Here is a 26,110-nt window from a genome sequence, read left to right on the forward strand (position 1 = left end):
TTAATTCGTTTCCTTTTATTTCAATAATTTCAAAATTTAACATTTATTCTTCCCTGTCTTTTCACTATTTTTTTATTAGCATTAAATCAAAATTTAAAAAAAAATTGGAATCCGGAGATCTATAAGATAAATATCCATTTATGTCTCCTTTCATGCACTTGTGTCTTGCAGGTCACTTTTCTCTCGCAATACATTTTCCGACACATTACGCGACCGTGTTCTTGGGCTACATTCTTGCCGCTTTCAGATGACAAATTATTCATATTTACTTACGTAATGCCGACTCAGCCGTCGTCCTCGTCGTCGTCGTCGTCGCCGTCGTCGTCGTCGGCGTCGTTGGACGTTCCTTGCGTGAGCGCACAGCCGGGTTCATTAACTGACCAGTAAAATCCCTCTTTATGTAACTGACAACAAGCTCTCTGAAAAAAGAGAGTGGGAAGAGCGGCGAAAGAGACACCGGACAAGTTTCTCTATCCTGTTATCGGGTGTGACTTATGAGTTTTGACCCCGTCCGGATCTATGATCTCTTCGATCTTCGCCGAATCTCATAGCCAATTATCGGAAGCCGCTGAATATCGCCACCGATTTGTATTTTCCTCTGTGTCTTTCTCAACGCGGTGATCACTTTGTCAGATCGCCGGTCGAGATACCGAAAGATCAATCAATTGAAATATTTGTCGATTTGTCGGAGCACAATTCGAAAACTGACGAGAATTTGCGATGATCGTAATACTTCGTCAAGTCACTCTTCGTCGATGATCACAAATTTCATCTTTTTCGTCTTCGACGAAAACGAAGTGTTCATCAATAGCCAGTATTGATCACAGGAAGTCGCGATCACAATCGAGGCGCGAGGATCACTCGTCGTTGCGTCTCCACGAATAATTCCTAGTCAACGGTTGCGAGCCCCCTTTTTAATTCGCGAATCATCGATGCATATAAAGGAGAAAGAAAAAGAGGGAGAGAGAAAGAGAGAGACAGAAAGAGAAAAAGAGAATAGCGGATCATCTGCCCAAGGAAGAAAATGATAGAAACAGAGGGAGGGAAGACAAAGATGAGAAAAAGATGAACGAAGGAGAAGAGATCGAGAGAGGAGACGGTCCGATGTAACGTTCGGATGTACGCGCGCGGTCCACGATCTGTCGAATAGCGAGCGAGGAGATAGTGCAATGTGGTACCGCCGCCAGCGGAGACCACCAGGTGCCCACCAGGTACCCACCGAGTGACCATCGAGTGATGGTGGTAGGGAAAGAGCGCCGAGCGTAAGCTCAGATAGCGAGCGCGTACGAATTGCTGATATTGGCTTCGCCAATTTCACGAAAACACGACTTCGTCGATGGACGATGCATTTAACACTTTGCATTTTGTTTGAGTCGAGATGACTCGATGCGAATTTTATGACAACTCTCCGCAAGGAGATTTCTCAAAGGAACTTGTCATTTTTATCGCACATTATTAATATATTAAAGCGAACGTCGAATTTCTAAAATTACATATCATGTCGCCCACGCATTAATTCGCGCATTAATCAAAATTAGTGTAGATTAGAGGATAACTTCCCTTTAATAATTAAAATCTCTCCCATATCTATTCATAATATATATTGTTGTCTTTATTAAATTAGATTGAACGCTACCACGCAAGCGTTCAGACTAATTTATTTATTGTACGTACCATCTATTATGTTACATATACGTTAATTTACATATATTAGTTACATATATTAATTTATTGACTAAATGTTCTTTAACTTAAATCCTTTTTATACCAGATATATTTATTTATTTATTTATTGCATGGAAAAATTCTAACTATGCGTGACATGAAGTTATATTACACAGAACAGACATTTTGTTCCCGGTTTTTTTGCAGATTACTGTGCGTGCTGCTATGCATGCTTCATTGATCGTTGCAATAGCTAGTTTTGCTGTTTCGTCTTCAGTGATGAATCCGGCGCTATTCGCTATGTGCGTGAGTATTTTACCGCATGCAACACAAAGTAAACGAATCACAGTAATAATTTGTATTTTAACTCTTCCTTTCGCTACACTATGTATCCTCGTATAATGAAATAAATCAAGTTTCTCCAACGCAGCGATTTCTGTGGAATGATATTTCTACGAGTTGTAAGTGTAAAAAGCGGAAGTAAAACATGCCTGTTACTACGAATTTCAGGGAAATACCATTAGTATGATTTACAGAAAAAGACTAAAACGACTACTATCGCCGCACGTTCCTTAACCACGGATCCTAGGACTCGTCTGATCCCTTAGGATGAAGGGCGGTCAAGCGGAAACCGCAAGAATGCAGACTGAAAATAGACAAGTCGTTCTAAAAACACGGAATGTTTGTAATCGCATTAAATGTTACGTTACAGATTAAGGATTACTTGTGTTATGTTCGTCAAACAAGCGAAGAGCATTGATCAAAGTCTTGTTCGGATGAAGTTGTAACGTCAGGGATCACTTCTCAAGATCAGGGATGAATATGAAGAAAAGTTTACAATTAGATAGATAAGTACATATTTCCGCAAAAACGAAGGACGCGCGTGTACGAACGTCACATAGTGCGCAACAAACAAGCACACGCAAGCAAATGATGAATTAATAATTTTTAAATATGCTCATGTTGAATCTATAAAACACTTTATATGGATCGATAATTGTGCTCTCTTGAGACTGATTGCATTTATAATCATGATTCTCCTTGTAAAAAAAAGGTTATTATCGACAAAAAATTTTTAAGGAGATATCTGACATAGTAATCTTAGTTACTATACAATTAATTTTTTGTAGACGCAATTATATCATTGCAACAACTCTGAATAAAATTATTTTGTCGACGTTTGTCCTTGTATAAACAAACAAAAAAAAATTATCGTATCAATTAATTTCTAAATAACAATCTTATGCTGACATATCGTAGACTTCGCCAACATTATATATTACTTAATTATATTAATTGATAATTCCATAGATAATCGCATACTTTGTATATATTGGCACAAAAATTCATATTATTTCAATAAAAAATGTATTAATCATTCATAAACTCAACAATTCATAAAGTTAATTGAAAGTGTAATAGCAAAACTTGAATATTTAAAGAGCTCCTATAATTCAAATAAAAAAGAGCAAAATTAGTTAAAGTATATCAGAATATTGTAAATTTATTTGATATTTCAAGATCCTAGAACATAAAAAACAAATATTGAATGTTTTTAAAGTATAAAAACCATGTTGACTGTGTATGTTAATGAGTTATAGAACTAAGATGTAATTAAATATTAAATATTTATAAATATTAAAGTAATTAAATATTTATAAATATTATGAATTCTCTCTTTCTCTCTCTCTTTCTCTCTCTTTTTCTTTCTCTGTGTGATATTCATGTATATTTTTTCTCGTTTTATATTACATAGTAGAAGGGACTAAATAACGCACGTTTTGTAATGTTCTAATATTATAAATACATGATATATAAACTTTCTACATAATTTTCCTTAAATGCTTCAGCATTTCTCCTATTTCGTCTTCTTGTAAGACTTTAAAAATTTATTCAACCTAGAATACTAGCAATATATTGAATGCAATGAATTATATTAGCCAGACCGAGTCGGAATTACATATTTTTCAAAATTATATGTGCTTATACATGTACTTATATTATAAAAATTGTATGTAATTATATGTACTTATATGTAATTATATGTACTTATATTTAAAAAATATTCTGATAATATTCTAATAACATCTATTCTAATAATAATTTTTTTCTCTTTATTAATTTACATTTGTTTATTTATAAAAGAGGATAAAAATAGAGTTTTATTAATTAAAATTAAATCATTAAGAATTATCAATTATAGTTTTGCAAACGTACCTTATTTTCAAATATCCATTTGTTTATACAGCACATAAGCAATTATCAAGAAGAACAATCGCATAAAGAACAGGAGTCATCGCGTAATATTATTAGCTTGATAACTCTGTTATTTCTTCTCTTAAATTAACGAGATATTTGCTAACAATAACAATAGTGTAACAAGTATAGCACAAATCTTCTTTTATTTCAATTCCCACTCAAAGAATCTACCTTTAATAATCTAAAATTAAGAGAGATTATAGTTAATAATTGATATAAGTATTTCTATTTAATGATGTTATCAGTGGCGCTCTCAATCAAAAAGTGATAACGAAACTTCGCTACAAATTTCTCTATTGATCATCAATCGATAACTAATATTCGAGATTCAAAATTCCTGGAATTCATAACTGCAGGAAGTCAACTTATCTGCTAATGATAAATCTTTTTATTATCGCGCTAAAATACATAATAAAGATTTATAAATATGCTATGGATGGAAGATGATTGAAGAATATTAATATGTCGATATTATTATGAATTCGCATTAATTAATGTTGACCTTCTAGCTTTTTATAATACCTTCGCCCATTTCCGGTTTGAATGTCAAGTAGTCACGTCTAGATATTTATACATCATGATTATACAGAGGAATCAACCAATCATATGTCTGATGTAAGGAACATGCATCCCGTACATTAGATATTCGATTGGTCCTTCTGACACATGATATAGGCTGCGATCAAAGTGACGCTGAGGATGCTTTGAAGCGTTTGATTGACCAATCAGGTTAAAGAAATCTTTACTCCTTTTACCCTGATTGGTCAATCAAACGCTTCAAAGCATCTTCAGCGTCCCCTTGACCGCAGCCATAAGCCAGCATACGTGTGTGATCTTTCATCAGCACATAACTTTCTTCATTCGCGTTCATATGTCGTGATCTTTTCCAGCGATATTGGCAGCGAACAGCTGGTAGTTGCAAGCTTGCAAGTTGCAATCAGTTACAATATGTCTATTGTCGATAAAATTTGTCATTATCAACGGAATTTAGAGAAATGCGGTGATAACGAAGCTCGAGTACGTATGATGAAATAGCGTTATCGAAATATTCGATGTTCAATAATTCATGTGAATAGTTACTAGATGTACACGATACTATATAACCTCATAACCGTAGACCGTGTAAAATGAACGCGTCAATATTTTATAAAGTTTATCTTCTCGATCGCTAAAAATTACTATTACATTGTTACGTCTTTTTTAGAAATTTCGGCATATCATCATGAGAAATAATTTGAAATACAACTTGTGTTTGAAATTTTAATACACTGTATAAAAAGTGCTTTTTAATTTATTACTATCGTTTTACTATTAATTTTGATATGTCTAATATCGCCACAATTGATGTGGTCTTCAATTTTTGCTAAAAGAAAAAGTTGATTTGAAATTTCACTACATTTTGCACATAATTTACATATCTTAATAACATTATTTTTTATATATAATTATTTTCAGATATTACATTGTATTTCAAAGTTATATAATCTACCAGTGACAGTACAACATCTTCAAGAGACAGGAGTAGGAAGAACTGTGAATAGTTTCAGAAAGTACGATGGTAGTGTAGGTGATGCTTCTAAAGCTTTAGTTTACAAATGGAAAAGAATGGTAGCAAATGAAGATAACAGTGATGAAGAAGATGAGGATGAAACTTGTGTACCTGATGTTCACGAAAATTACACTGACCAAGATTCACCAAAGCTAAGTATCGGAGAAAACAGCTCCTTATCTGATCAAGCATCAAATTTAAAACATACATATAAGGAAAACAAAAGTGAACCATCTACAAAACACAATACAATGCATTCATCCAAGTTAAAATCAGAGGAAAAGTATGAAAAAAGTGGACATTCTTCCAAACACCATTCACAGAATGAAAAGAAATCCAAAGAATCGAAAACTAGTAAAAGCAGTCTGAAGAAAGAAGAAGTCCATAGTTCAACAAATCATCTTAATGACAATGATAATCCGAAAAAAATGAATAATAAGGAGACTGAGATTAATGAAGATAATAACAGAAAGAGAAAAGTAGATAATTCAAATTCCTCAACAAAGGAAAGCAAGAAGAGAAAATTGTCAAATAGCAAAATTGATGATGAGAAACCTCAATTATCCATTTCAGAAAAAAATCATTCCCATTCAAAATCTGGAATTGAAATAGAGGTAAAAATTAAAGTAAAAGATGGACATCCTTTAGATGATAAAAACAAACAAGATGATAAACAGAAAAAGTATTTGCAGGAAAAGTCCAGAAGTTCTAATAAGTTTAAATCTGATGAATCAAGCAGTAAAACAAAGGACAGTAGTGAAAAACAAAAACATAAAATAAAGGAACATACAAGTCATAATAAACATGATAAAAAAAGGGATTCCAGTCATCATTCTACCAAGGAAACTTCCAAGTCAAGAGTTAGTTCCTCTAGTAATAAGGATCATGTTAAGAGTAAAGATAGGGACAAGACAAAGGAGCAAAAAGAGGATAAGAATAAGCACGAGAAGAAAAAAGAAACAAAGATTAGGTTAATGCAAGAGATTAAAGGCGATGAAGGAATAGATTGCAATTCTGGTGTGTTGAAGAAATAACTTACATATTTATTCATTGTTTAAACATATATATTCATTTATTTATATTAATTTTATTTTGTTAAGTTTTTTTTTACAATCTTGACAAGATTCGATAAAACTCGACAAAAATGACGAATTTTTAAAACGATGTGCTAAAAATTCAACATTTTTTTTGTTTACCTTTATATTTACTTCAAATTTTAATTGCTCAAAATACATTAATAGTTTTAATAGTATTAATTGAATTTTTATATTCTTATTCGTGATCAAATTATAAAATTTGAAAACTATATTGCAAAAATTACATCTCAAGTCTCATTAATACTGATGTATAATATATATATAAAATGATTAATTATAGTTTTTATAATTATGGAAACTTATGCATATTGTTTAGAATATTGTTGCCCTCCCTAAAAGTTATCTTAGAGTATATTTTTATATGAAAGCTACATCCAAAAATATAGAAATATACCTGCAAAGTTGATAAATAAATAAATAATATGTAAATAAGTGTATGTTCAATTTTTAACTATAATCTGCAAAAACTTTTATGTAAGAAATTTAATTAGAGATTATCTGAAAATATGAATAATCGAGAACAGAATTATATTATTTTCTAAATTAAATTTCTCATAATAAAAAAGTAATTTAATTTGAAATATTTCATACATATATATGGCAATTTCTATATTCAATAAAAGATTTTTTTTTTAATTCATAGCATATGATTTTACATGATGTATATTTCATATTACAAAGATAAATTATATTGCTTTTCATGCAGTTTGATATAAGAAGTAAATGTAAACATTTTATAATAATTAAAATTTCGAATCATGTGATAATTAGATAGCTATAAGTGTGAAATTATATCTCTGACTTTTTCTTTTAGGTGCAAGCTTTGCAGAAGCACTTGGAATGTGCACCATGCCTCAGCTATCAACGAAAAAACGTCATAATAATTCACCTAATTTAATTTCTAGTAAATCAATTAAAACGGAACGGCTGTCTCCCCCGATTAGTAACAAGAAGACGCCAACAGTGAAATCTGAGCCAGAATACGGCGAAAATTCAAACGTAATTTGCATTTTGTCACTTATTTTCAACAATATTAAAAGAAAAAAATAATTGTAACGATTGAAAACTTGATTTGCAGCCACTGTCCCTTTTAGCCCCGAATGTGAAGCTAGAACCGTTGAACGTAGATTTATCATCCACTTTACCTGAAATCAGTCCCAATTACAAGCCACTGCCATATATTAATCCAATTCAACGCAAAGAAGAAATCAAATCTGTCGACAATATGATTTACTTTAAAAATCAAAGGTTATTCATTTATTCCGATACAAAATAATATTTTGCCTCAAGATCTCTATTATTATTGTTTATTCTCATTCCAGGACGAAAGTGTACTCTGGAAACAAGGTGGGTTACACAAGTGTGCCAACGCTGTACGAAATGTGCATCAGAGTATTGATAGAAAATATCGATGGTAAACACTTTTATTTCTTGCAATTATTATGCGATTAATATATCAATATTCTAACAATGAACATTTTATCCAGCGCTTGAATTTACCGGCGGTGTACCATATGATATATTAAAGCCAATCCTAGAACGCGCTACGGCTGATCAATTATTTATGTTAGAACATTATAATCCATATCTTATAGAAGATACAGACATATTATGGCAATATCATTGTAATCGAGAGTTCAGGAATAATGATAGGCAGGAAATGGAATCGTGGCGCGAGATGTACATGGTAGGTTGAATTATAAAACTAAAGCGATAATGAAAAGAAATATATGAAGATATTCTTAAGATGAATTGATATCTTTTATTTATACTATGATGTTATACAGCGCTGCTTAGATGAAAGAGAAGCAAAACTGAAAACACTCACCGCCAACATCAAACAATCCATAGATAAATCCGTCCCAGTGAGATCCACTAAACTTGCATACGTAGACAATGTCGTGAAGCCACCGCGGAACGTATTGAAAAAACAAGCAAAGTATGGCACAGCCAATGCTACACCTTCCACTGTCTCTAGTGTAAAGAAAAAATTGACCGGTGGTGGAGCGACTAATAACGCAACTAATATTGCTGTACCACCACCGCCGATGGCTCGATTTAAAGCATCAAGTAAGTATACAGTTTGATAATTTAGTTCCATCATATTTTACTACTGCTAATACATTATATTAATATTTATCAGCATCGAGTGTAAAAAAGACAAAAGCACCGCTTATGGCAAAGGCATTGCAACTAATAAAAGGGCGTTACAAGCGGTAGTGGAAGTGATAATTTATAAATATTATAGAGATCTCTCCATTGATCTCTTATATTCAATTTCAATAAATAATAAAATTGTACATTTTGTCATCGTTTCGCGCGCACGCGTTTATATCGTTTTGATATCGATCGCGATCTCGATACAGCAATGAATCTGTGAATCTTTGCATAATATTATTTCTTTTTTAAATATTCATGTGCAAGGAATCATATGTAATGATTTCAATACATAAGTAATTGCATATAATTATTCAATTATATGAAGGAACTTATCCTCTTATTCCAGTTGAATGCAAAATCCATAGGAGAACAAATAATTTCCAACAGTTACGATACACTTTTCTTTCGAAATTATATCAATAATTCACAGCTATATAAATTCCTTTTTGAGGAGAGTGTATTCTTAATCCTCATATATATAATTAGATTCATTAAAAGATAGATATACAAAAATAAATAGATGAAATTGATGGTTACTCATTTTTAGGTCTAGAAATTCTTGGCTCATATATTTTCTAATCTAAAATTCTTAGATTCGTGAAATATAAAGTTTTTGGATTGTGTTGTAGAAACTTATCACGTGTCAAATGTCGATTCAGGAATAACGTGGAAGCGTATTTCGTGCGTTGAATATTGCTGTGATTTTGATTTCAATTTTTTATATAAATATATCTGAATGTATTATGTAAATATTATATTGTGACAAGACATAAGAACAAGTATAGATAGGTGCTTAATCAATCTACTTTGCTTAAATTATGTAATTGTGGTGTAAAAATTTCTTATAATCTTTTATTTTTATTATAATCTTGTGGCTGATATTATAAATTTAAAATAAAATAATATATATACATAATAATCTATTTATAAAATATGATTTAATTAATATAAACGAATTTTCTTATTTTTCATTAAAAAATTTTAAAAATTAGAATTTATATATGTGTGTATATATATATATATATATATATATATATATATATATATATATATAATCTGATCAAAATTCTGTAATTTATATACAATGTAAAATTTTCCATGTTTTTATCTTTTATTTTATATAAATATGTACCTAATTATTTCGTATTTATATAAATATTATTAAAATAAGAGATATCATTATCTCATATACATATATATATGAGATAACGATAATATTGAATTTTAATATCATTTTCTAAGAACTGATATATATTATAATATTATTTATTTTGATTAGATTTTAATAATATATTATATCCCTGAGGAAACTCTCTATTATTGCATTTCAATCGAATAATAATTGAAAGACGAATTTAGCTATTAATCTTTGAGAATATGATTAAAGAATAGGAGACTTAATATTTTAATTAAAGTAATTTCAACTTTATTATTTAAAAATAAATTTTATTATGATGTATGATGTTAAAAATATATAAGTATACTTACACATGTTCCTTTCTTTCCCTAAAAATGCTTTATTTTACCTCTAAATTACAAAAATGGAATTAATTTTGTTTGATAATAATCATTCATATAATTTCGTTCAAAAAAAGTCTAACTAAAGAAAATATGATTCTTTGTATATTGTGAGATATATATTTATACATCTTGCATATTTTATATTTAAATATATAAATATATAAGAATACTGATTTTAGTTTGAGCCGTTTCGTAGTATCAAAATAATATATCATGTTGTCACTCTTATATACATCATATTATAGATATAGAAAACATCGTCGTAAAATAATCCTATAATTTGTTCTAATCCGAGAAATATTTTTAGTTGCAGCATATAATAATGCCACATGAACATTGCATGTAAATTATATAATAAAAATATGAGCCTTTTGTAAAGTATTTTTTTACAACCCATGTTTCATTAAGTAATATTGTAAAATAACAGAAAATAATATAAGACCATATATATGTATATATATTAATTATTTAATGAATATTTATTAAACAAAAAAAAAACTCAAATAAAATCTAATTTGCAAATTCAATGTTTATATATTATCATTATTTTTCAAAATGAATTTCAAATTCATGTTTATAATAAAAATTGATAAACTAAATATAATCTTATACATAAACAAGATTGGTTTGATTAATTTTTAAAATAATTTTTTCCCTGAGTACAGCATATAGATATATAAGATATACAAAATCGTAAGTGATTATTTTATATAAATTTTATATAAATAAAAAATAATGAATAAAATATTATTTTTAAATAAATCTGAAATTTTATGGCCAGAAAATATTAGCTATTCTCGGAAGAACGAGGGCGATACCAATACTAGAAAGAAGATTAACACTGTGATTATCTAGAAGCTGTTTACCACAAATATGTTTTACACCTTTTCCTGGCCGCTCAACTATAAGACCTTTTTCATCTATTCCTAAAAAGTTACTTATTATTTATAGTATGATAATCTATAGTATGATAATACTATGGATTAATAACTATATAAGAACTCTAAATTTAAAGTACTCAAAAACACAAGATCTGAAAGTATATTTACCTGAATATTGTAAAGTCGCGCCGAGGACGGAATCTAGAATGGAGCCAAATAAGCCTGCAAATGCTGCGACAACTATGATAGGCCACTGTGGGGCTGCTAGTTGCAATACAGCTGTATCAACAGTATTTAATATCACTATATAATAGAGAAGCCCAATTACTAAACCGCCAATGGTGGAACATAATAGACCTATCCATGATACACCACCATTCGTTCCTTGAATATTAAAATACAAAGATTTTAGATTCATTATATTTCTAACAATCTCTTATTATAAAAGAAATGATAGTATTAATCCCTATAAATTGCATATATAACAATTCTATTTTATCAATGAAATTTATCTGTTTATTAGTATCCCACAAAATTAATATTCTTACCTCTTGGCACTCTTTTTCTTGTTGTAATGAGGAAAGGATCACTTGTGCCGATCACTGTACCCAATTCTGAAGCCCATGTATCACCATTGCAACATGCAAATGTTCCTAAAAAATAAATTGAAAACCACATTTGAAGATCAATTAAGAATTAAAAATTTGCATTTTAAAGATTAAAATTTGCTTTTTCAAAATTGAAATATCATAATTGTACTGTCATTTTATCAGAATTGAAATATTGACTTGTTACCCAATATCCCAATGGACAACCATGAGCTTCGGTATTCCTTGTCGAAATCGATGGGCCTTTCTCCGCTTCCGACATCCAAAAGGTATAATAAGGCCAATTGCGTAGCCATACCGCTGTTACACAGCACTTGTACCCAGTTTCGCTGGCCACCTTCCTTGAAATCAACTTCAAACTTTTTCTTTTGTTTGGACCGAAACTTTGTCACTTTCGATCCAGTGACAAAAAATGTCGCAAGAGCTGTTAAGTGAGCAAAGCTTGATAGTGTCAAAATAAAACCCACAAAGAGACCTAAAATGAAAATATTTCATATATTCAAATTAATTAATCATCTTTTTAATATCTTATGGCAGCCTATAATTTTATGGAATATAATTCAATTCAAAAGATGTTTTTTGATCGATAAGTGTTATTTATTATGTAAACAACTTTTAACTGACTATGTGTGTGTGTGTGTGTGTTTATTTAATCTTTTTCTCTTGACTTATTAGCTAAAATATTTGATTCTTTGTATTATGTGTATGTGCATGTGTGTTTTATTCTATATATTTTCTTAAATTTATATTATAATATTATATACATATTTCTTTACCAAAAATTGCACCACTGGCATTCAGGCTTCTTTTGCGTAAACCCCAAAACATGAACAACAATGGAATGATAATTGCTGCCAACCATCTCCATGGTGAAATAATTGAGTGTTCTAAAGTAAAAATAATTCTTTTAAAATTCTTTTAAGTACTGACAAATGTCATAAGTTTAAATGCAATTTTATTTATGAATATAATGCAACCATAACTTAAAACAAGAAACATTTTAGATTTTATAGAGCTAACATTTTTACCAAATACAGAAGTATTGATTGTTTAAAGAAATAATATAATTGAAATATAATTGCTAAAATTGATTTCAGTATATAATAATTAATCAAATTAAATTCCTATTTATCATGTTGTTGATTTGTATGCAAGTTAATACAGTCTTTATCTTAATGAAATGTAAATATTTATCCAATTAAAGAAACAACAATTTTACAACATTATACAAATACAAAAATATACAAAAAAATTCTTTATAAGAAATTCCTTGGATATTTCACAGTATCAGTTGAGCAGTTGAGTATTATTCATTCTTGTGTTATTAACATACTGTAACAAATCAAGTAACGCAGATAATATAATGATAACATTTAAACATAAAGTAAAGTGATAATGCGTTTATATAAGTCACTATTGTTTACGCACTTTATAAATTACTAATTTGCCATTTTTTTAACCACATAATAGTTCTGCCATCTCTTGAAAGTACAAATGCCAGCTGATGATTGTGTCAACCTGCCAGTTGAGATGTACAAACAAAAATTTTATTTTATCGCACAAAGAACGATTATACCAATTATTTCATCAGAATTTCTCCTTACTCCTTACAAAAGAATTTGTTTATACTGCGCTAAATATATTTTATATTTGAATTATATGGCATTGACGTTACGCAATCCACGTTCTATTATTTTTTTATGTTTATATTTACAGTTGTTTTTTAATTATATCAAAAAAATAGTTCGAAAACAAATAGAAACATAATTAATAGAACATAAGTTTAATATACAGTTATATATGTGCGTATTCTCTAACCTATAATTACTCGAGTATCTTTTCATCATTGAATATACAAAACCTTCCGTGAATTTTCTGGTGTCTGGCCACAGTATCGAGTAAACTACGTTTATTATCCAGAAGAGCATCGAGATCGGAATCGCGCAGGCACTCAGGAGCACCGGCATTAATATATGAGAGTGCCGGGTCTCTTCGTGATTTCCAAGAGAGCTCATATCATGAAAAGTTTGTAAATCCAACGTAAATTCGAGTCGCGTAAGTTGATCACTGAGAAGCTGTTTTCACTGAACGCCAACACAATATACGGAATAACAGGGAAATAACTTCTTTCTGTTTGCGAAACCTTGTCGTCCTTGTGACAGCACCACGAATACGCAACGTGACTTTTCAGAATAAACAAGGTGGAATTTTAATGGAATTTTGACGAATAGATACGACGCACTGTGTAAAGTCTGTTCTTTCCAACTGCGCTTACTGTATTTCGCGCGATATATAAATATTACATACTCTGTCTCTGTGTTATTAGATTTCATTTAGTTTTTAATGCGGTGACGTGCTCATATATAAACATGAACAAAGAGACCATCGACGTAAGAGGTAATCTTATGCCTGTTTCTACCAACGTCGTTTAACTTAATCTTAGCTTAACTCATTCTTTGTCTCTTTCTAAAAGAACAGTTAGGAGACAAAGAGTGAGTTAAGCTAAGATTAAAGTTAAACGACGTTGGTAGAAATAGGCATTAATAGGAAAAAAACAGCTGATTTAAAAATGAGAAGAAACGTAGAATAGAAATAATCAACTTACAGTGATCACGTGACAAGTATGAAAGAAGTAGAGCAAGGAAACTACAGCAGAAAATAGAACATAAAATTGAATATTCATGAATCCTCGATTATTCATTATTCATGAATTTTTTAAATAAAAACTTAAAGGATTTTGAAACACAAAGAAAATCGACTATATACAAGCTTTACAAGAAATTAGTAGAACACAAACATAGAAAAGAAATATTTGTATATTACTAAAGTTTAGCTATTTACTAACATCTTTATTTCTGTTTTACAATACAAAACAATGCTGTAAATCTTAGTATAATTCTGTAACTTTCTTGGCATAATCCTCTCTTTGCTGCAATTTTTATTACATTTTATTTTATAAAAGATGTATATATAAAAGATATAAGAATTTGTAATGAAAATAATACACAGGTTTAATAACTTCTAAAAAGTTATACTGAGATGTATATACAAAGTGAACTTATAATTTACTGAATTAATATAATAATGATTAATATATATGAAGCATTGTACAAAATTTAAGTCAAAGATTGCAGTCAATTGTCAACATGTTATATATACAAGATATAATTAATTATGAATAATTATCACGTAATGATGTTTGTTGCGCTATATTGTCGCTGTATTGTCGAGAACTGCTAATGTAAAGAAATATAATAAATTATAACGTTTTAGTCGCAGCGCGCGAAAAAGCATATACAGTGTGAGCGGTATAGTGACTGTAACCTTATATATATATGTGTATATATATATCTTCCTAGAAAAATATTTCTATATTATTTCCAATCAACAGTATTAACATTTTATAATTGCCAAATTACATTTTTAATTGAGCTTACTACACAAGAAATAGATTTTTTTCAATTAATCAAGTTCTACTATACCGAAATTTTACATATAGAAAAAAAGCATTAGCTAATAATCGCGTAAATATAATCATCAATATTTAAGTAAACAATGAAATACATACAATATATGTTTGGATTAATCCAAAAGTTTAGTCTTGAAACACCGAAAAAATGTCTCAAAAATCATACATTTTAAGAGAATAATTGGTATAAGCATAAAATAACAATTATTTTATACTACGATAATAAAGTTACGCAAAATATACGTTATTAAAAAATAACGTTTAAAGATAAATTAGATTAACTATGTTTACATAATTTGAAGAACACGCGGGAATAATAAATGAAATATCACATTTAACAATAGCTTTTACGACAATGAGATAGTTTGATACAATATAAAATTAGCGCAAAATTAAATTAGTGATATATCTTAATGAATTATCGAATCGCCTCTCCCCAATCAGAAATGGATATAAGTCACATAAAATCGAATTTCCAGATTCGTCTGAGTTATCTAATACAATTTTCAACTTAGATGTATAATGCTAGTAAAATCCAGTCATTATTTACTTTATGTTATGTGATTAACATTATATAGCAAAATTCTCTTTAGGGTTTTCTCTTTCTCTTACTAAGTAAATATTCTACATAGACAATTGAAAATATACTTTACATTATGTACAAAAGTATAATAAAGATTTAGAAGAGGAAAACGCGATGTTTTTGTATTTATCTTTATAACAGTCTTGAGACATTTATAATAGAGGCAACAAAAGCAATTTCCCGAGTGCTTATTTGAAGCTATTTTTTTGAAAAACTTATCTTGTAAATAACTATAAATGTGAAAAGTTTTTTAAATAAAAAGGAGAAAATATCAGAGAAATGCAATTTTGAAAGTTATCATAAAAAAAGAATTCTTATATTACCGGATTAAATCAAATCCTTTGTACTTGTCAGAACTCGTTTGAATCCACGAGTCTATGCTTACAGAACGCGCATCTTCCTTTCTGAGCAATACTTAAAAAAGTATTATAAATGCTGCTTAAACGCGATTAAGATTTCTGTATACCTTCTGTGTACAGTTAAATATAGTTATTTTTTCACACTATATTAGGATATTTTATATATCGCATTTTACTTATTATATTTCTATATGTATACCAACCTATTAGGAAGAATGTATGTCAAAGTATTCACAGCGACTTTAGCGCAGTAAATATTAGACAAAGTCAAAGGACAAATTAAATTCAACACTGTTAATGAATTACCGATGGCGATTACACTAGATTCTAGTCAATACCGGCTAAGAATTGTGAATTACGCATTATGATTCGGTAAGAAATTTGAAAATGATAGAGTTCTTTATAACTCTTATGTACAGATAGATTCAAGTGTTTCCAATTTTGTATGTTCCCCTGCTACACGTTCCGCATGGCCTTTCGATATCAAGTCGTCAGCGAGGGAAATTAGCTTGAAAAATTTAATTAATTTGAGTTCATACATCAAAAACACAAAGAGATTTATATCATGTAATATTTGAATGATAAATACTTACTCCATAATTTTGGACATTAAAATAAATATTAGTATAAATATTTTCTTTAATACGGTATTCAATGACGGCTTGACCAATCCCATTATTTTTACAGAGATGATATGCCAAGTCATAAGCTTCTGGTGACCACTCACCTAAATAAGAAATAAAAAATAATTAAATATCTGAGAAGAAATAATTTACAGTTTAAGGAAGAAGTAATGTAGCATCAATATAGTTACCGTTTTTTGGCTGAATATAGGCTATAAAGATTTCGATTGCTTGGAAAGGCAAACTCAGATAATCCACAATCAACGGCTTAAATTGCGAGTTCTTAATCGTCCAGTAGCCACCATAATCGACTAGTCGCACTATATTCTTCTCTCCCGATGGGTCTAATTTTTCAATACATCCTCTGACCCATTTTTTGTTCCAATTTACAGCCACGTAAGTACCCTCTACAAAACAATGCATTTCGTGATTCAAATATTCTGTATAATTTTGCTTATACAAACATAAAATATTATAAGTTACTTACTATTGAATACATCCAATGGTAATTCTACGTTATTATACCAACACGTCATATTATCTTCTAAACTTTCTAGAAGGTGGAACGATGGATGAGTCGAAAGCTGAACGAAGAGCCAGTTCGGCTTAACCATGTGAGAGACGTAGACGTCATTACTAACACAATCAATCAGGGACAAGGAACGTATCATGGAGATGTTATATGAAACCTCCTCGTTTACTTGAGGTATCGTCGAGATCTCCTCTAATGTTACTTCCGGGAACCTTTTCTCTGGGAACTTTTGCCTTATCATTTTAAGCGCGACATTAATTCTCTCAACACTTCCTCGTATCGAGCAAATCTTATGATCGCCATCACAGGGGTGATCATTTACATATATGCTGATGTCTGCCTTTGTACGGATATTCTGTAAAAAGCTACCATGACGGCCGATCAATCTACCGACCAGATGTTGTGGTATAGCAAACTCATAAACGGATGGTACAATATTATCTTTCCTGCATCCATTGATACTCCCACCTAAACAAAAAAATTATGTCTATATTATGAATTTTGTTTTCACCTTATTTTTTTTGTTTATATATATTATAGAGATAGAATCGAACCTTTTTTCAAATTAATAAATTAAAGAATTTCAAAATTTTTTCAAATTAATAAATTAAAAAGTTTCATCGACAATAATTCACCTTTTCCACTGTCCGTAGTGCTTCCTTCGCTCCTGGCTTCATCTGTAACGCTGCCTTCCAGAACTCCGGAAACCGGACTGTGATTGGCCGAGTCTCTTTCATCGGTCTCTTGTCCCTGAGTCTCGATGGTGTGTACTTCAGCTTGCTGTCTATCCTCTTCATAGTGATATTCATCCGCGATATACTTTTGCGATTCCATCTCGCAATGCAGACTCTGCTCTTTTTCAACAACTTGAAATATCTCCGCTGTGTTGTTGACTACCGTAACGTCGGACTTGCTAGGTACATTCTGACTCCTGGCGATTATATCAAAGTAGCTAGCATTCGGATTGCCGCTCAACTGTACATCCATTTTGGACATAGTGTCAGTCTCCGTGCATCTCAACTGACTACTGCTACAAAAAGATGATTGCGACGTTGATTTTTTAATCGGGATGTCTACGTTCTCGCTGACTTTTCTTTCGATGCGAAACGGCTTTTCTCGTGGACTGTAACAGCAGTCGATCGAGGGTTGGCCGATCTCTTTCTGAACGCTGGAGTTGTTGCAACTTGTGTCAATCTCTTTCGTATCGCTCAGAATTGCTTCTTCTTCGTGATTCGATTTCACGATTCCCCCTGTATCATTCCATTGAAGTTCAGCTCTGTCTATCCGACGACGTTTGTACCAAAAGAAAGCGATGGCAAAAGCCATCGCCGGTATCGTCCATTTCGCTAACTGTACATGAATCGGAGAATTCATAGTGCGAGTCCACGGTAGCTGCCGTTACTGGAAATTCGCTGATACTGAAATCGAGGTAGATATGCACAGCTCTTTCAAGCCCTATTGTTTTAGTTAACACTTAAGTGATGCCTATCGCAATAATAATGATAATCACAACAAAATCATTTTTATGAAATTAATAAGAGGGTACGATATGTTTCATTTAATTTATTATATTATATTATTTAATTTCTTAGTTTCTTAGTTTATTCCTTGAACGCCACAATATGATATTCTTTATAGGCGTTTAATTTTGTTTGTTTTAAACGAGGCACTTGCTAATCAGTAACCAACACATGGAAACAACGCGTGTAAAATGAGACAATGTGCCGACGTAAAATTCCATAGACTTTCGTTCACGCATAGCAATCAGTTTTCTCCATTTAGACGTAAAGATAACAATATTTAAAAATTGTAAAATGCAACTTAAAATTTAAAGTTCAGTTGAAAATATATACAGCATATGGATTTTCAAAATATTTCATATAATTATGTAGTAATATCATTGTAGTTATATCGATAAATTAAGAAAGTTATCATATATACATATATACAAAATACACTGTTCAAGTAAAAAACTATAAATGAAACAATCAAAGTATTAATTATATAAATATAATAATAAATCATTTTCTCAAATAAAATTAGAGATTCAATTCGCGCCAAGTCTGTTCGTGATGGAACATCGTCATAATACAAATCGATGTGCAATGGAAATCCTTAGATTTCTTAAATGTTTTAAAATGGAAAATATCTAGAGAAACCAAGCATTTATATATATATATATATATATATATATATATATATATATATATATATATATATACTATTCAAAGAATACTCAATAATAATCCAATGATTATGACACAATCAATCACAAGTATGATGAAAATAATAATGAAATAATAATTGATTCAATTATTCAACAAAAACTATGAATAAATCATAGGATAAAAAAATTAAAATTATAAAACATAATAATAGCTAATGTATGGAACGTAAACGAGTTGTGTTTCATAAATAGCATGCACGTTACATATACACACATATACACATGCGCCACTCATGCAAAGTAAACAATGACACTTGAGTTAGTAAAATATGTAAATATATTTATAGCGATTAAGACTTAAATTAAATTTGCATTGTGAAGTACGTATAATAATAAATTATTCTCAGCTGTCTATTCTTTAAACTTCTAAGAATATTGAAGAAATCTAAAGTATTTATAAATCGATTATTTCAAAAATATGCTACTTTCTTTTTTGTAATTTTCGCTTATATTTTGAAATATATTATCGTTTAATTTTTGAAATATATCATTAAAGCGCGAAGTCAACTACGGTGGCAATCATTGTGCATTTCATTAGGAATGTATTGCGGCAATACATACAGTAAATATAATTTTAGGAAATACATGTTTTAGAGAAATATGTATTGAAATAATATACTAGTAATACAAGAAAAAAAGTAATATGCACTTTTTAATTTTGCGGCAATACTGGCAATATTGACAATAAAATAATAATACGAATACGAACAATGCAAAAGCATTATTAATAATATAAAAACAATACAATGGCAATGCTAGGAATAAAATGTATTGCCAAAAATGACAATCACTATACATTTTCTGAGTAATGGTTGACCTCTCGCATTATATAAACTATGAAGCAAGACATCTTATGTCATCACTATGATCGAATGTATAATATTAAAATATTATACATTCGATACATAATATTATATAGCAGCATATTATTAAAAATACTTATCAAAGCAATAAATTCTCGTCGCGAGCTATTTACTTATATCAGCATAAAATATCATTTGATCCAATGTCTCTAGCTGGTCACGATCTCGCGAATTGCTCTTCGCGTATTTTTGAAATATTCTATCATAATCGTGGAAATTTATCCAAACGAAATTACGACGTAATATTTGAAAGTGAATTCGAAAGGACATGCGTCGAAATTAATCGAAATATGGATTACGCGAACGCGTTATTGATGTTAGTACAGCTGGAGTTGTACTACAACGTAGTGGATTTTCAACACGTGCTTAATATCGAGGACCAGTTTGACTGGTCCATTCACCGGTTACGCAGGTGCGGTCACGGCATTCACACCCTGATCAAGATCTTCGATAATGTATAAGGCGATACAAAAGTAATACGACTTTGAGAGTAAAATTTCTAATAAGGAATGATTTGTATTATAATATAACAAGAAATAATAATTTCAATAAAGAATAAAATATGTATAGTCTCTTTTATCTTTTGTGACTGGAAGAGAATGCCTTAGAGTATTAAAAAATGTATAAAAAATATACCCTCCCTTAGGGTATTAAAAAAAATCCGTTTCTAGTAAATTAGATCTGGCAAATTATATCTTTATTGATAACTTTACCGTTGTAGCGGTAGCGACATGCATACTCGACCAATTAATTGATCCAATTTTCTAGATTGTCAAACAACTATTACATTTAAACGAATGCGATAACATGTATTTATTGGTAACATATATTTATATATGTAGAGCAAAATAGTCTAATTTCTAAAATATTTGGCCAAATTTTATTATACATACATATACGTATATATGTGAATACACATACAATAAATTAATTGTGTATTGATGAGAAAATATTATACAAATATAAATCCGCAAATTCGGAAATGCTCTGTATAACTGATTTGAGTGTGTGATTAGTATCATCGCGATAAATAAATATATATATCTAGACTGGCTGATTGAATTTGCTTTGATAATAAACCATCAATCATTTTGTCATCAAAAGTTTCAAGTGTAATAACGCAAATAATATACAAATTCAAAATTCATCTAACTGTCAATGAAGTTCAATTGCAACATGAAAAACTGCGATAAAAACAACTTGTAAAAAAATAAAGCTTCGAAATTTAAACTGCAATTTTACATGCTAAAAGATTTAATCAACAATTTTTGAAATTGAATAAGCAGCAAAAAATACATATCACATAAAAGCGACATGCTTGAACATGCTTAGTATTCATATTTAGAAAGCATTCTTGATTATCTTTGAGATTAAGAATTGGTTATAAGAAAGGAGATCAGTAAAAAAGCGATATCATAGCAATCATCACAGTGCAGAGAAAATACATTAGAGAAAAGAAAGTTAAATTATCGATAAAAATCGATCAATCCAATAATTTTTTAGATCGAATTGCGCGATTATATTGCTTATAGGAGAAATTGCATTATGTTGTATTAAAAAGAATTTCTAAATAGAAAATAATTAACATTGCAAAAACAAAGAAAAATCCTCTAATTTAAATTATTCAAAAAATATGTTTACTCTTATTTATAGTAATTTCCCATCAATTATATATATGTGCGTTTCTCCCCATTTTTTTATCGTTTTCTCCATTAATTAAATATTACTTTTTTAACTACTCTTAAGCATTAACTTTTTCTTAGTTACTCTTTTAAGCATTAATTATCTATCCCAGTTTTGGAAACGAAAATATTCGGCATTAACAACCCTTGCTTAACAAAAACTTACTTTATAAGTTAAACAACGTATCTTGGTTCAACGTGCTCTCGGAATGTTGAACTTGCATTGCGCGTGGTTAATGAAGTAACCGGTGCGAATAAAGCGTAGAAAAAGCATCAGAAGAGAAAGAAAGACGGAAATCGTGGTAACTTGATAAGCTAAGCAAATCTCTCTCTTTGTTGTGTGTGTGTAATCTTCAATCCCAAGTCTTCAAGAAGCCGTATTAAGAGGCCTCCGAGAGGACTATATTTGTGAATTATAATAAGAAAAATGTACGAATTCTTACACACATATAATATCTCACACATATTATAATTCGAAACAAATTAATTCTATAAATGGATTATTTCAAAATAGTTAATCACAAAGAATTCTTATTCGAAATCAATATCAATCTTCTTTTTTTTCTTTAGGAGAAGCTATTGGATATAATTAGCTCAGCTGTTGCATGATCTACCTCGATTATACAGTCAGTACCCGTACATAATAAGTCTCCGTACGATAAATTAGTCAGCCTTGATATTGTATAAATTAAAACAGTTTTGATATTGTAAAAATTAAATACAACAAAATGCAAAATAAAAATGTGCATGTATTTACCTTTGAATCATTTTTTCAATAAATTGCATAAAAGTGAACAGAATATATCTCCGTGAGATCTCGCATTATGTGTTAAATATAAACTAAACCGCAACAAAATCATATATATAAATGTTTCTGTACAATTTGAATGAAAATACATAATACGATGTAAACAAACATGGATCACATACAAAGGTAAGATTTTATATTTGTTTCGTATTGTGTGATAAGGAGCCAAAACAAACGAAAAGTTCGAAAGAATTTTGAAAAATAGAATTATTAAATCTTTAATTTCTGAGTTGATTATAAGACTAACAAAAGAAAAACAATTATTAAGAAAAATAATACAAAAATATAAATCTCATTCATGTAATATATTGTAAAATTACTGTAATATATTGTGGATAAATTTAGTAAATGCAGTTATATTGAAAAAAATCATAAATATATTTCACAAAAGATCTTTTTACATAAATTAAAATCGTGTTATATATTTTTAAGAGCATTTAAAAACAATGCTTCAAAACTCGTAAATGTAATTAAAACTAATTATAACATTAAAATTGCACAATAAGATGATTTATAATGCACTAAGAAAAATAAAATATAATAATTCTAACAAGCAAAAACCTTTTTTACTAATCAGAAAGATAAAAGGTACATATAAACCTGGTGAGAGCAGAATTTTTAGACAGAAACATAGAATTTTGAAAAACTCAGTCCTCATATTATGAATGTAGATAATAATGAGTACAGATGCAACAATTTGAAAACAAGTAAAAGACATACAAAAGTTTGAAAAATTGGATATGCATAGATTATATAAAATTTTTGTGTTCAACTACAAAGCAAATGCAAGTATATACTTGTGTAAAATTGTACGAGTGTATAAGACCCTTGAATATTTTTATTATTGATTATATTATATTCTATCAAAAAAAACTGTTTACATAAACAGGTTAAAAGATAAATTATTAAAGCACAAGAAAATTAAGTTTATCTTCTAACAAGATAATGATTCTAAAACCAATAACATACAAGCCACATATACTGTTATAATTATCAGATATGAATCCAATTGATATTTATAAAAATATAAAAAAACGAAATAAGGAAAGTATTTCTGAAGATATAATTTATGAAGATATTAGAAATAAGATAGAAATAAAATTAATACTATTAAAAGCAACAATATTGTTTGCTATAATAGATTTATTTACAAAAAAAAAAAAACAAATATTGTAATAATTGTAATATTGTATAATTTATTAATGTTGACATAAAAAGAAAAAAATATTTTGTAATTTTAAATAAATAATTTTCCATAAATATGTATATTTTTGTTATATTCTTCTCAAGTAAAGATTGAATCAATATTATAAAATACTAAAAATATAAATGTAGGTTAAAATATGTATGTATGCAGATTTTTTTTTATTAAATATATATAAAGTAATATCTAATTCTTAATCTAATTTATAGATTTTTATAAAAACATTTTTGTTACATACATTAATTTATACATAAAGACAAAATATTGCTATTTATACATAGATGCTCAATATGCAGTGTCTATTCGTACTATCTATATATAGAATAACCAGGATCTAGACTGTTACCCACATATTGTGTACTATTTAAATACACATGAGACGACTTGATATTTCTGTTAAAGTTGTAGAAAAAAATATTAATAAAATTATAAAAAAAAAAACAAAGTATCAGTAAGTTTACACATAGATACAATATGGATAAAAAGAATCTTGGCTCGCTTCAAGACAAAATAAGATACGAAAATAAGATATGATGAACACAAAAAAAAAAACAATCACAAAATATATCACCAATATACAACAATCCAATAATTGTGAGAATCAATCGGGAAGCAGATGTAATTGGAGACTAAGCAGGCGAATAGATCTCGGTGTGAATCTCGCATAAGGTGTATGGAGGAAGTACATTCTCGAACACTATTCTCTAGAATTCGACTAGAAAAATGGAAAAAGTCCAACAGACATATAAACGAAATGTGCGATTTTGATATTTATACCGATTTCTGAAGGGGTTGCAATTGGGAGATCCCTCGTTATTCATACTTTTATTGCCGTACTCGATCTACTCGCATCTTGATCCGACATAAGCAACGAGGAAGGATAACAGGATGCGGCCGCCACAAGTCGAGAGCACGAGGGATATGTCGCCGGGGATATTTACTTACCGGTGTCGTTAAACGCTCGCGAGGCCACGATTGATTTGCGATGGGTAGCGCGCTTTGTCCGGATGCCACCTCAAGAGTTCTCGACGCGCCCAACGGCCGACTAGCCGCGAATTTTCTGCGAGCGCACGCCACGTGCTAATAGTGTATTTTGCAAGCAACGGAATGCGAACATGGCCACTTCGACAAGTCGGCGAAGTCTTCCGATCGACTCCGATCTTTGCCGTTCGTGCGCGCGTGTCGCGTCAATCCTATTTGACACTTTCCCACGTGACGACCAATCGCTGTTTCGTTTCGTTTCGTTGTTTCCAGAAAAGCACTGATCTGATTGGCCCTTGTGTCGAGATACACCTAGTTATTCCCTAGCACTAAAGACGCCTATTGGCGAAAGGTAAAGGAAGAGAGTTGAACGAATATCACTAGGCGAAACTAGACGACAGAAGTTGATTTCCGAGAGCGAAATATATAGCAAATAATCACGAGCCTAAAATAATACTAGTTTTATTATTATTATATTGCTTTATGCAGCAAAGAAATATACGCTTTATTATAAATTACAGGTATGGTCACAATCTTTTGTTATGTGAGAATAAAAGGAGATAGTAATATTTTAATGTTCGTAATTAAGAGAAACAAACATACATATAAAATAATGCATTGTATAATCTGTTGGATTATCTCAGTAATCACCATATCTGTCAAACTCGTGTCACATAATTTTGGTAAGAAATAAAAATAATTTCTAACCGACAATTTAAATTTATACCTATCTGTTATGTCATCTGATGGCACATCTATTCGATAATGTCGATATCATGAAAAGTCGATACTTATCACGAAATCAATTGTTGATAATACGAAACCGTTCTCATATTAAACGCCAGATGGCGCGTTAAAATTTAGTGAAATAATCTCATCTTTTCATGCGCGCATGCGTTCCGTTTATATTGTTCGCGCTAATTTAATCTCGAAGTCATCGGATTTCACATTTTTCCAACAATCAAAGTTAGAACCAGGTAAAGAAAAAATACATATTAACAATATTTATATATCGAGAAGAACAGTTGAAAGATATATC

General features: G+C 29.8%; 4 protein-coding genes across 10 annotated transcripts in view; 1 reads left to right on the forward strand and 3 right to left on the reverse strand.

Annotated features, from left to right (window-relative positions):
* Window positions 1–1,179, reverse strand: part of Dsb (scavenger receptor class B member debris buster) — a 42,038-nt gene extending 40,859 nt beyond the window's left edge. Inside the window, exon 1 of the mRNA XM_083081234.1 lies at window positions 274–1,179. The gene's annotated coding sequence lies outside the window, so the exon portion shown is untranslated. The remainder of the gene's footprint in view (window positions 1–273) is intronic.
* Window positions 1,180–4,775: 3,596 nt separating this feature from the next.
* Window positions 4,776–9,685, forward strand: Eloa (transcription elongation factor elongin A). 2 transcript variants are annotated; one of them, XM_083082349.1, is made up of 9 exons: window positions 4,784–4,941; window positions 5,380–6,087; window positions 6,166–6,490; window positions 7,385–7,569; window positions 7,649–7,818; window positions 7,893–7,984; window positions 8,058–8,257; window positions 8,358–8,640; window positions 8,714–9,685. In XM_083082349.1, exons 1-9 carry the CDS (start codon window positions 4,873–4,875, stop codon window positions 8,788–8,790), a joined length of 2,109 nt encoding a protein of 702 aa, XP_082938475.1. In that variant the 5' UTR covers window positions 4,784–4,872; the 3' UTR covers window positions 8,791–9,685. The 2 variants fall into 2 exon arrangements, with proteins under 2 accessions (XP_082938476.1, XP_082938475.1); XM_083082350.1 differs by having other exon boundaries at window positions 4,776–4,941; window positions 5,380–6,490.
* Window positions 9,686–10,340: 655 nt separating this feature from the next.
* Window positions 10,341–14,291, reverse strand: LOC145961851 (transmembrane protein 19). 2 transcript variants are annotated; one of them, XM_083082358.1, is made up of 7 exons: window positions 14,048–14,291; window positions 13,602–13,923; window positions 12,517–12,627; window positions 11,928–12,215; window positions 11,681–11,785; window positions 11,301–11,516; window positions 10,341–11,177 (listed from the first exon to the last, which is right to left on the reverse strand). In XM_083082358.1, the coding sequence occupies exons 2-7, from the start codon at window positions 13,753–13,755 to the stop codon at window positions 11,023–11,025; spliced, it is 1,029 nt and encodes a 342-aa protein (XP_082938484.1). In that variant the 5' UTR covers window positions 13,756–13,923; window positions 14,048–14,291; the 3' UTR covers window positions 10,341–11,022. The 2 variants fall into 2 exon arrangements, with proteins under 2 accessions (XP_082938484.1, XP_082938483.1); XM_083082357.1 differs by having other exon boundaries at window positions 13,602–14,291.
* Window positions 14,292–14,568: 277 nt separating this feature from the next.
* Window positions 14,569–26,110, reverse strand: part of Spoon (A-kinase anchor protein spoonbill) — a 177,214-nt gene continuing 165,672 nt past the window's right edge. For 3 of the 5 annotated variants that reach the window (XM_083082352.1, XM_083082355.1, XM_083082353.1), the window contains exons 5-9: window positions 17,942–18,724; window positions 17,262–17,774; window positions 16,966–17,181; window positions 16,745–16,878; window positions 14,569–16,659 (exon numbers count right to left, since the gene is read on the reverse strand). In XM_083082352.1, coding sequence (XP_082938478.1) covers window positions 16,561–16,659; window positions 16,745–16,878; window positions 16,966–17,181; window positions 17,262–17,774; window positions 17,942–18,680 — 1,701 coding nt within the window. In that variant the 5' untranslated portion in view covers window positions 18,681–18,724 and the 3' untranslated portion in view covers window positions 14,569–16,560. Of the gene's footprint in view, window positions 16,660–16,744; window positions 16,879–16,965; window positions 17,182–17,261; window positions 17,775–17,941; window positions 18,725–25,035; window positions 25,221–26,110 lie in introns of those variants that run through there. The other 2 variants (XM_083082356.1, XM_083082351.1) reach the window with 2 other exon arrangements.

Source organism: Camponotus vicinus, unplaced genomic scaffold, assembly GCF_025532165.1.
Source record: "Camponotus vicinus isolate PSW18456_S1 unplaced genomic scaffold, iyCamVici1.0 SCAF_11, whole genome shotgun sequence".
Taxonomy (NCBI): Eukaryota; Metazoa; Arthropoda; class Insecta; order Hymenoptera; family Formicidae; genus Camponotus; species Camponotus vicinus.